We start from the raw sequence: 12,751 nt of genomic DNA on the forward strand, positions 1-12,751 counted from the left end.
ACATAGATATGAAGTATTTAATGTAAATTACGTGTTATATGTGCATATTATCTGTGTTCATGATATCAATGATGGATGAACAAATTATACATGTTTTATTTGATTTAAAGTGTATATGTATTTTTATACCTATAAATATATTGGGTAAAGATGGGTGGATGAAAGATGATATAGATGAATGATGAGAGACGAAAGATGATATAAATAAACATTGGCAGCTATGGACTTAGTTCCCTATAGATGAACGTTGGCAGCTATGCCACAACCTGTAGGTGTTTTTAAACTATGTGTTCACCAGATATACTCTAAAAATCTTGGCAGCTACGCCTAAAGGATAATATTGGAAGTTGTGCCTAATAGAGAACATCATAATCCTGGCAGTTGCGCCTAAATGAAAATATTGGCATTGGCAATTGTTCCATTGACAGCGATGGAACTTCGTTCATGTTCCTTAGGACAATCCTTAAGAATGAATAAATGAAGAATAGATTATTCTTACGGTAGATCCTTAAGAAATAAAGAAGATAATGGGGATTGGTAATTGGGTTACTTGTTTGAAGATGAAACATAATAACTTTATTATTATGGGTTGAAAACCCTATGTACTCACCAGGTTTTCCAACCCGACTCACTCAGTTTATTTGTATCACAGGTGTCGATACGAAGTCACATTACACTGAGAGATTAAAGTTGTAGATCACTAGTGTAAATGAATGTAAGGTCTGTTTATGCTTATGTCTCTGTATTGACGATGACATCCCAAAGTTTTAATATACACAAAATACATTTCTTCGGAAATGATTTGATAATATATTTATCATGTTTTTCTTGTAACAAATACCGCAACATATTTCTTTAAAAATATACTCTGATTTTCAAATAAAGCATAAACAAATCGGTCTTTTCTGGCCGTGAACTTGGGGATGTCACATCCTAACACTTCAAAGATCATAAAAATCTATGCTTTAAGGTCTTGTATGTCCAATACAAGACACGATCTCCAACATCATTCAAACTTCAGATCCATGACATATAAGCATTTAGGGACCCTAAGGACCCATAAAGTTGCCAACTTTATGGACTCCCAACACTCCAACTCTTAAGATCTTGGATAAATATGCATAAAACCTTAGATCTAGCAACAAGGAAACATAAAGCTTGGATCTTGATTACTCACATTGATCCAGAAGTGCAGCTAAAGGTTGCAAATGAAGCTTCCAAGCTGAAACTATGCTTCCATGGTTATCTCTTCCTCTTCAAACCATCAAAACTCCACCAAAAGCTCTAGAAACACAAAGATAAGGTCGGGTTAGGGTTTTACTGAGTTTAGGGACGAAGGAGGTTGGTTTGGAACCATAAAATGAAGTGTATGGGGTTTAAATATGATGGAAACCCTAAAAGATCATCGGCTTGGGTTGCTGCGCACCTCACGTCCTGAGGTCTTAATGCTCACATCGTGAGCTCAGTGTAGGTAAAACCACCCCAAGGCACTTGAAATAGACTAAATTTGTTAATAAAATCATTAAAATCCAAAGCACCAAGGGGATAAAAGACTGAACCATAACGTTCAGTTTTATCACATACATCATTAAAATCTCCCATCACTAAAGTTTCATCATCCCACCTGTCAATAATGAGAACTAAATAATCCTAAAGTTGTTTTTTTAGACAACTCCTGAGGAGCATAAACTGAAATCACTAATAATCTAGTATTTGTAGCCAACCAAGTTCCTTCAATCGATAATAAGTAATCTATAGTCGTAACATTACTTTTAACGTAAAGGCTTTCATGCACACCTTCCTTCATAAGGACAGGTAACCAGGCGGCCGGTGACTCACTCGTAGGTAGCACTCTCCGATGCTTTGACTCCTTCTTTTAGTAGTTCCTTTTAAGCTAGTAACTAGAATATAGGACGAAAGAAGTAGGATCCCAAACATATATAATACCGACTGAGTTCCCAACCAAAGAACTAAAAGCATAATCAAAAGAGAAATTACCCCAAATAGACTGAATAGAAAAAACTCCAACTTGATCCAATTTTGTCTCCTGTAACGAAATAAAGTTCAAATGATACTTGTATAAAGGTTACGGACCCAAGCCTTCTTGTCATCATGGCCTTACACATTAAGGGAAAGAAAATTCATTTATCAACATGATGAGCTCCTTGTGTACTAATTGTCTCTTCAATGTTATGTATACATCCATCCATTGAGTACCCCATTTCTTGTCCCACCGTAACAAACCCCTCTAGTGTTTCAATTAAAGAAACCCCCTTCTTGGATCTTGGAACTTGAGGAATCTCAACAGAATTATATGTACTAACACCCAAACCATCATTCGAAATTCCTAAGTTAGAAGCAACCCCATTTCCAGCCTTATTAGACCCCGAAACAGCAACCTTTGGAGAAGAAGGAGGTTCTCGAGACCAACCATAAATATTCCTTGGCAACAAAATGGGTTATGTGTGTGTGTGTGTGTTTGTGTGTGTAGAGAGTGTAAAAACCAAAAAAATAAAAAATAAAAAGATAAAAAAATAAAAACAAAAACAAAAGACGATACCATCCTCCCTTATGTACATATCTGATGTCACTTACATAATATTATTTGTGGGAAATTATATGACATTGCTATGAATATGCAAAAGTTTTTAGGAATGAAATAAAAGTAGGATACTATAATAAGAAAATGTATTAAATTATGTTACTACCTGCCTTTAAAGCCCTCGCTTCATCATCATCATACAAATCTCTCACATCAATGCATCCATATTTTTTCCCATCTTCCATCAAGTGATTCTTGTAGCTACCAGTCTTCAAAGATTTTATTATATGTTATACCAATTCACTGTTCATGCTTGCTTGGAATATTTTTTTATAAATCATGTTGGAGGATTATTTTAGGGTGATGGTGGAAAAATGGATTCATTATGGGTCGTTTGAGTTCACTTTCTGAACTGATAGTTCCACCCTATATGTATGGGTTACAGGAAAACCAGTCTAGGATACTCCAAAAAGGACATTTGTGTATCTAGGCACAGAAGCACAAGCCAAATCGTCATAGAATTTTGAGTTCGTTCAAGAAGAAGAAGAAAAGCCGAAAAAGGGTTATATTTGCGGCTCAAGAGAGGAGTCGTGTACATGCATGACATATTAGGTTTAATCTTCTAAATTAGTTAGGAAAATCTTGAAATTAGTGGCTTAATCAATAGCTTAATTTATGGACCACTGTTAGGGGCTCTGCCCCTTAGACCTCGCTAGGGGCGCTACTCCAAGAACCCTACAAAGGGGAGCAACCCCCTTGACCCCCGTCTTTCTGTCGTACCGGCTTATAATTCGATCTTATATATGCATGCAATCCACATTCACCAAACATATAATGTTGAGTACAAACGATAAGCCCTCAGCACACATGTCAGTTTCAATTACACAAAATGTTAGGTGACACTAAAATCACCAAAAAATCATATAGTTTTATGGCTAATGTAAGAAATAACAATGTACATTTATATATTGTTTACTTTAATATCATATTTTCATTTGTTTGTATTCACACCTACATTTATTATACTAAAACATCATACTTTCAAAATTTTCCAACTAAAGCATTGTACCTTGAATGCATAATACATAATTATATTCATTGTAATCGAAAACAAATTTCTTATGTTTTTCTTAATTAGAATGGCGGAAATTTATTAAAGAGAAAACGCTAGCAAGAAGCTAGCAACAAACGAATAGAATCATCAAATGACAGCTAGTTGAGATTTTGAAGCCACCCAACCAAATTAATGTTTTTCCTAACCTTGCATTACATCAAAATGAGAATGTGTGACAAACTTATCAAAGAGAACCGTTGCTCTCGGCTTACGCGAAGCAAAAAGTCGGGAATTCCTGAAATTCCAAATACGCCACCAAGACGAGTAAAAAAAATGCCCTCTAAACTATGTTTGACAACTCCATTATGACGAAGGTCAATAAAACCAACCATGATAACCAATCCGCATAAGAAACAATATGAACTGGCGTGAGACTCCACCATCTAAAAATCTGCAACAAAATCCTTTTTGTCACAGAGCAAGAAAATAACAGGTGAGTAGAACTCTCTACCCAACATCATCGTTAGGGAAAAACACCGAGGGGACATCCAAATCATGATTCTCTAGATTAGCTCTAATAAGGAGCTTATCTAAAGAGAGTCACCAGACCAATATGTTAACCTTTATAGGAACAGTCCTAATCTGTCGAGCATGAGAAGAAGCAGGAGGAAAAAGCGTTTCATCAATAAACGAACAAGCATATGCAACAAAAAAGCTCTCCTATCTATGCTAAGTACCAAAACCGCTTGTCATGAGCCAATGACAAAATAACTAAATAAGAGCATTGCGTGTGGGCAACAAGGTGCAACACCAAGTTGTGCCACCTCACATGTCACATAAGCTAGTGGTGTTATAACACCAAGTAAGGAAATGGGCAACAAGATGTAACACCAACTTTTTGAAAATAAATATGTTTTCTTTTCTTTTTTTTTTCCGAAATTGGGTTTTTTTTGTTTTACTTTTTCTTTTCTTTTTCATTTTTTTTCCTTTTTGCATTTTTTTAATCACTAACATGAATATTTTTTATAAAACATAAATTTTTTTTTTTAAAAAGACGCAATATTTAAAATCTAAAATTACGATTACAATTAAAAAAAACATAATTTTAAACCTAATATTATAACTAAAATATCATTCAAATTACTACTAAAACCACATAACAATCATAATTAACCCAAATATTTCTTCCCAATTTGTTCCTTTATCGCTTGTAGCACCACTAGATCAGCAGGTGTTAAACCCTCCTCACTCGTCCGAAGAATTGACAACTAATGTGTCATTAGTTCCCTTTCTTTTTGCTCCTGCTTCTCCCGTGCCTGCCTTTCCAGGAACTCCAAATGACGACGTTTCAACTCATTTTTTTCTTTAATTAATAAATTATGCTCGTCGAATTTCGCTCTCATTTCCGCCTCCTCTTTTGCTCTCGTCTCCACCTCCTCCGCATGTCTTGCAGCGCGCCTCGCTTTGTCGCGTCCGGGCAGCCGTCATGGTGGGGATATCTCTTGGATATCATCTGGGATATCATCGTCGGCGGCGTTAAGGTCGATGTTAGTCCGTGCGTCCGACACGTCGACCAAGCTAGAATTGTGAGACCTTTTGGATTGAACCTCCGACGATGTAGGCGTTTTATTCCACTTTGGATCCGCTCGCAACAATTCCCATGATTTTTCAAAGTCGAGAACATGACCAATTTCAACCCGCTATTGTTCCTTAGCAGATTTGAACAAATCGAAGTCGTTGGTTCCGCTTTGTTGTTGCGCCTCAAGCCGGTTGTAAATACCGTTGAATTTGTTGCAGCGCTTAGTCATTTGACCCCATTTGCTGCTCAACATCTCATTGTTGCGATACAGATTTTTCTTTAAAATAGCGTGAAACTTATCGAGCACCGCCCTCCAATAAGCTCATTTTTTATTCTATTTCTACGAAGTTCGTTTTTTGAAGTACCACACCAAGCCGCCGTCAAAGCGTATTCCTCCTCCGGTGTCCACCATTGTGGAACGTCTGCATTTTCTGTTGCTACCGCTATTGCTTTCCCTTTCGATTTTCCTTTTCCTTTCCCTTTCCCTCTCCTACTACCTCCCGCTTCCACTTCACCCGATTGGTGTGTCATAGGCGATGGTTGGTTGGTTGGTTGTTGCATCGAAGCAAAAGAAAGAAAAAGATTTTGTTGTAAATTTGGGTTTTGACCAAAGTGAAGGTAAAGTGAGTTAGGAAACTGTACTGACGGTGAAGCGGGATTGAAAGTTGCGTCTTTGTATGAGATTTGTGGTGAGTCTTGAGACGATAAAAGGTTGAAATAACCTTCATACCCCGCAAATCCGAGAGGCGAGGTTGTGTTTGGTTGTGTGTTTGGGTTTTGCTCCATTTTTTTAGTAAGAAAGTTTATAAAAGTGTAGATAGAATGTTTAAAAAGATGTAAATTTTGAAATAAAATGAGTATATATATATATATATATATATATATATATATATATATATATATATATATATATATATATATATATATATATATATATATATATATATAGGGTTAGGTTCATTTGAGACCACCTATATTTTGTGAGACCGTGAGACGCATTTTTTTATTTTTTTTATTTTTTTTTATTTTTTTAAATTTTTTTTAGTTAATTCAAGTTCCGAAAATAATATTTAAAAAAAGAATTTTTGGATTTTTCCATTTATTTTGCATTTTAAAATTATTTTTTAGAATATGTACAGTGTAATATTCTATTAGAATATTTCACGTATTTTTAAAAAAAATGGAATTTATTTTTATTTTTTTTTATTTTTTTATTTTTTTAGTTAATTCAAGTTCCGAAAATAATATTTAAAAAAAGAATTTTTAGATTTTTCCATTTATTCTGCATTTTAAAATTATTTTTTAGAATATGTCAGTGTAATATTCTATTAGAATATTTCACGTATTTTTCAAAAAAAAATAGAATTTATTTTTATTTATTTTATTTATTTTTAATTTTTTTTTAATTAATTCAAGTTCCGAAAATAATATTTAAAAAAAAAAAAAGAACTTTTAGATTTTTCATTTATTCTGCATTTTAAAATTATTTTTTAGAATATGTCAGTGTAATATTCTATTAGAATATTTCACGTATTTTTCAAAAAAACGGAATTTTTTTAATTTTTTTTTAGTTAATTCAAGTTCCGAAAATAATATTTAAAAAAAGAATTTTTGGATTTTTTCCATTTATTTTGCATTTTAAAATTATTTTTAGATTTGGTCTCACGGTCTCACAAAATTAGAATGGTCTCAAATGAACCTGAACCTATATATATATATATATATATATATATATATATATATATATATATATATATATATATATATATATATATATATATATATATATATATATATATATATATATATATATATATATATATATATATATATATATATATAGAAGATTAAAAAAAAATTGGTTTGAATTTGACCGTTTGCAAACGGTCTAATAGTCATAACGGTTACTTTTTTGCCGTTTCACTTCGTTTCCATGGCAACGAGAAGCGGACAACGAGTTGGAGGGGAGGCGGTGTTCCCCCGTTAAGACGGCGTCGAGAACAGTCACGTCACCCGCGTTGTTACTCGTTTTGGCCCATACCGATCACTCCAAGTGAATCAAGCATGTGGCAAAACCCTTCCCACTATAGGCTCTCGGCCCCTCCTCTTGGGATCCTTCGAAAAGGCTCCAAAAAAGAACCATGCACTATCTTATCTTTGACCAAACTTTAATTCTCCAATTACCAGTTAAAAATTCTCAAATTTTTGACCTTTTAAGGACACCCCACCCCACCTACCTAAGAATCCTCCCAAAAAAAGTAGAAGACCCATCACCAGTCTTCTTAATACAAAACTGCAGAAGATCAACCCTCTTATTCTTAAGCTGATTGACAGCTTTAAGAGTATCAACCCAAATGGAATTCCTATTCGCAAGTACATAGCAATCAATATAAACATTGAATGGCCTTAACAACTCTAACCCAAAGTCCTTGGGTTTTGTAAAAATACCCATTTAAAGAGAAAGGCACAATTAGCAAAAAGGCTCCTAACACCTAGCCCAACATTTTTTTTTTGAGACAAGACATTCATCCGATTGCAAATATTTTAAATAAAAGTTGTGGATTTTGTTTTAAATGACGAGCTGTATTAATTTTCTATTCTTAATCTATAATAAAAATTTATACTCCACTTGGGTATATAATTAGTATATATAACTTATGTCACTACAATAATGCACAGAAACATTAACATGAATAATGATACGACATTTTCTCAGTTACTAGTCAGTAATTGCAGAAAATATGAACATATGAAAGGCCCTATGAATGGTAAAAAAAAAAAAAAAAAAAAAAAAAAAAAAAAACTATATTTCTATAAACAGTAAAAAGAATGAAAGTAAGTTGCTATTATACATATTTAATTCTTAAAAAATAGCGAGAACATTAATATATTGAAAGAATGAATTGATACATTAAAAGAAATCTTTAAATTCATTGTAGTTCATCAACATTAACTTCATATTGTTCCCCGGTTGATAGGATTTTAACACCAACCATTCCTCTTTCCCACTCTGCACTTCCCACAAGTATCAATCTGCGTGCATTTATTCTTGTTGCCCGTTTGAACACCCTAACACACACATACATATTAACAACTTAATTTATTACAAATAGATACAAAAATCACAAGTGAAGTGCTTATTCTTACCATTTAAGTGGTTTGTTTTCCAACACTAAATCCACACACTGACCCTTTCCCCTAAGAACACTAGCAACCATAGCAGCCGCACCTTGAAGATTAGGATCCAACGAACAAACAATGTTCTCAATTTCAAGTGGGGGTTCTGGCAACAGTCCTCTCTCCTTCAACAGCTATAATAATAATAATAATAATAATAATAATAGTTTATTCAAAGTTTTTTTTTTTAAAAAAAATGGTAACATAATGAAATGTTGAAGTAACTGACTTCAATAATGACAGCATCACCAAAACCAAAGCCACAAGCAGGAAGATCATCACCACCAAAAGTAGAAAGCAAACGATCATAACGCCCACCACCACATATCGCTCGAAGCTTACCTTCTCTATCAAATCCCTGAAAATTACCATATTACCCTTGCATTCCGACAAACAATTTTCATAGTATTCAACAATCATAATCAGATTGAGAGATTAAAAAAAAAATTAAAGTAATCTGACCTCGAATACGATTCCAGTATAGTAAGCTAGACCCCGAACAACAGAAGCATCAAATTGAATCCATTCTGAATAACCAAACTTTTCAGCAAGTGAGAATAGTTGTTTCAGCTCACTCACTGCTTCCCCTGTGCCTCCAAGTTTCTCTGTCAACAACATACAACATATGCATGTCACTCATTCACCAAATTTTTATTTTTTTTTATTTTTAATGGTAATAAATAAATATTTAATAACAATACCTTCCAACTCTGTCAAAGACTTTATGGTAAGAACTTGAAGTAGATCCTCAATAGCATCTTTTGATAACTCGACCAACTCCAGCTCTTTCTTGATCTCCTCCATTGGTATTTTCCCCATCTTTTTTTTTTCAATATAAACACAAATCATTGTTATTAATTCATAAGCATTCCAACATTACTGGTAGATTTTATTTTATTAAAATAAAATAACAAGTGTTGCATTTAGATTTTGACATAGGCATATGACTAACCTTATCTATGATGATGCAAGCTTTGGCAAATAAAGATTCTGGAACCGAATAGAAACTCAGCACTTCCTGTAGAACCTGCACATATTTACTAAAAGAGGTGAAACTTTCCTGAAATAAATTTCTCTAAAAAACTTGGTATACTCAATGTTTTGCATTACATATACTCGGTATTCAGACCTTTCTGCTAGATATCTTGAAGCCAACATCTTTTTCAGTTATCCCAATCCGTTTGAAAAATGTAACAATAGATGAGATAAGCTCAGCTTCTCCCTATTACAAGGAAAACAACAAACAGATGATCTTATTAGACATCAACATTGAAAGATGGATATGAACATTCAAATGAAACCTAAAATACCATTTGAGGTTAATGATTATGAAGAACATACAGTTACATCAGGGACACCAATTATATCCATGTTCCATTGGTAGTGTTCACGACGCCTTCCCCTAGTCATTCTTTCATAACGCCAGCATTGTCCAACAGCAAACCACTTTATTGGAAGGGCTACAGATTTTCTGGACATAAAATAACAATAAATAACTACACACATGCCTCATATTGTTTAAAATTTAAACCATGAAACACCTAAAGAGATTGAAATTCTCCACAATAATAGTGGTATAGTACCCTTTTTGTATGACAAGCCTTGCTAGAGAAGGAGTAAGCTCAGGCCTCAATGCGACTCTGCGATTTCCTCGATCCTCAAAACAGTAAAGCTGCATCATAAAAGTTGAGAGAGATCATCCATCAACATTCAACACAATTACACAAATCAATCTTTTTTAGGTTTTACTTGTAGATTATAATACACTTGACTTGCTCCTAATCTTTGTGTCATTTCAAATTTCTATCATTGCATTCCTATTGTAAAGATTTCACAATTCAGGCTTCACATAGCTGAAATAATTTGCATGTAAAAAGATTCTGCCCCAGATTCATCTCTTGTGAAAATTAGAAAAGTAATATGTCAAACCAGAGGTAACTGCAACAAGAATGAAAGAATTACCAAACCTGGTCCCTTATTTCCTCCCCTGCTTTTCTTATATATAGAGCTTCTGATTCTAGTACTGGATAGTCAACTTCTTCAAATCCGAACAATTGTGAAACCTAATATTCAACAGCCAGTTAGCATAAGTTTTAAAAGATATGAATACATGTACAGAAACATATGCCGAGCAGATGCAAATCGAGGGATAGTACTAGGTTTGAATTAGATACTACATCATCAATAAGTTCAAACAAATATCCCAAACCCTTCTTTCCCTTTACCAAAATAATCTACTCGAGCATCAACTAAACAGTGTCAGATGAAAAACAGAAATAAGTGTATTGGATAAAAACCTCTTTGAAGTTCTGGAAAAGCCAATTGCGGAGGCGCATTTCCTCTGGAGGGAAATCTCTGGTGCCTTTGGGCGGGTTAACGTCTACTTTTTGGGAGTAATCGACGACCTGATGTGGTGGGGAGGAGATTGAACCGGATCGACCGGCACGCGTGGTTTCATTGACATTAGAATTGTCGGCAGACAAAGGGGTAGCAGTGGCTAATGGGGAGGTGGAGAAGGAGTGGTGTTTGTTATGAGCGAAGCGAACAGGGAGGCGGCTGAGAGGGGGAGAGTGGAGGGAGAATTGGTGGCAGATGAGGGGGGTAGGGCGGAGAGTAGTGGCAAATAGGATGAGGCGAGGGTGGAGGATAAGGAGAGATGGAGTTGCAGCAGCCATCGCGCAACGGCAAATAGGCAATGGCTTCTTCTCAGTCCAAGGCAATGGCTTCTTCCCGAATAACATAAAGTGAAAAGTGCAAATTTGGTCCTTTGTTTGTAAGAAAATGAGGTTTAAGACACTAAACTTTGAGTTAGTTTTGCTTAGGGGTTGTTTGTTTGGCCTCTTAATGATCCCATAAAGAGGCTAACTCTAAATCCTTCAAATTCAGAGCGTTTGGTTGGAATTTTTTTAACCTCTTAATCGGTCCGATATAAAAGAAATGGGTATTGATCGGTCAGAGTTGTTGACAAGTCTGGATGAAATTTTTTCCAAATAATACCCTTAGACCTAAAAAAACATCCGCCTCTTTTTTTTCTTCCCCGTTGTTCTCCCATCGTGCAACATTCTCTCTTTTCCATCCGATTCTCACCTTGCCATCGGACCTCCGGCAGCCCCGCTCCACCTCCGCCTTCGTCGCCTCCCTCCTCGCCGCCTACCCCTTCGCTGGTAAGTTTTCTAATATGTCTTGTTATGGTTGTTTTTTTCTTTTGGCATCCTTCTGGTCGATTTTTCTGTGTTCTTGTGTTTATATGATCATTTTTGTGAAATCGATTTTCTCAATACCTAAAACCTGTTCTTATGTTTGGTTGATCAATTTTTTGAAATCGATTTTTTCTTGTGTTTGGTTGATCAATTTTTGTGAAATCCATTATTGTGAAATCATTTTTTATGCTGCTCAATATTATATCAAATCGGTTTGATGTTCATCAAATAACAATGAACTAATCGAATAAGTTAATATGTATATATGGATCGATGCTTGGATCCATATCTCTCTTTCAAATTTAAGAGTTTATTGTCAAATGTATGTTAAAGATTTGATGATTGAAGTTAATTACGGATGATTTTTACCCATAATCAAATTATGAACTATTTCCTATTTAATGAGTTTATTGTCTTTTACTTGTTGAATTAACTGGATTCATATGTGATTTGTATACTTGTAATCTTTAGGTTTGGTTTCTTATTTGTGTTTGGTTCACAATCTGGAAATATATGTTCGCTTTTCTTCTAACAACACTTTTTTATTACTTTTGATTCTCAACTTTTGTAGGGAGCAATGCCACTGGAAGTAAACAATAGCAACAAAGATCGTGATGAGTTATCTTAGAATTGCAATCAACTTGTTTCAATCGAAACCCGACAATCAAATTTGTTTGAACTGATTTATTGCAATATATTTTTATAAAATCTATTATACTATGATCTAAGGATCTATATATGACATATTTGGATGTTGTACGATATCTAATTTGAATGTTGTATGGAGTTTATTTTTTATGCAAAAAATAGTTTATAGGGTTAAAATGGTCATTTTTCTTGTTAAGAGGCAGCCGTTCACAAGCCTAACCAAACATCAATTTATCGTTAAGATACATGTTCATAAAGAGCCTCTGCATTATCCAAACATCTATATCATTCAGATATGAATCTTCCAGATGCTACCAAACAGCCCCTTAGTACATTTTGTTGTATGTTCGGTTTGAGCTTTTTAACTTATGCTAAAATTTAGTAGTTAAATCAACCACATGTTGTAACGCCCCAATCCTCAGGTATTAATTAATTAAGAATTTCTGGACGAAGCTCTACTCGACGAGTTGGTCGACCTACTCGTCGAGTAGCAGCGGGGTGAGAACACGTGTTTAGTGACCTACTCGGCGAGTCCACTATTGGAACTCAGC

At 34.4% G+C, this 12,751-nt stretch overlaps 1 protein-coding gene and 1 long non-coding RNA gene across 2 annotated transcripts; one reads left to right on the plus strand and one right to left on the minus strand.

The window, feature by feature from the left end:
- Window positions 1–8,002: 8,002 nt before the first annotated feature.
- On the minus strand, window positions 8,003–11,075 carry LOC111879851 (histidine--tRNA ligase, chloroplastic/mitochondrial). The gene is made up of 11 exons (XM_023876288.2): window positions 10,650–11,075; window positions 10,320–10,415; window positions 9,936–10,024; window positions 9,694–9,823; window positions 9,482–9,574; window positions 9,305–9,379; window positions 9,054–9,171; window positions 8,815–8,957; window positions 8,582–8,710; window positions 8,323–8,486; window positions 8,003–8,244 (listed from the first exon to the last, which is right to left on the minus strand). Exons 1-11 carry the CDS (start codon window positions 11,025–11,027, stop codon window positions 8,106–8,108), a joined length of 1,554 nt encoding a protein of 517 aa, XP_023732056.1. The 5' UTR covers window positions 11,028–11,075; the 3' UTR covers window positions 8,003–8,105.
- A 309-nt stretch (window positions 11,076–11,384) lies between these two features.
- On the plus strand, window positions 11,385–12,343 carry LOC128132123 (uncharacterized). Its single transcript, XR_008230050.1, has 2 exons — window positions 11,385–11,516; window positions 12,124–12,343. It is a non-coding gene; the product is annotated as an uncharacterized LOC128132123 (long non-coding RNA).
- Window positions 12,344–12,751: the final 408 nt, after the last annotated feature.

This window comes from Lactuca sativa, chromosome 2 (genome assembly GCF_002870075.4).
Source record: "Lactuca sativa cultivar Salinas chromosome 2, Lsat_Salinas_v11, whole genome shotgun sequence".
NCBI lineage: Eukaryota > Viridiplantae > Streptophyta > Magnoliopsida > Asterales > Asteraceae > Lactuca > Lactuca sativa.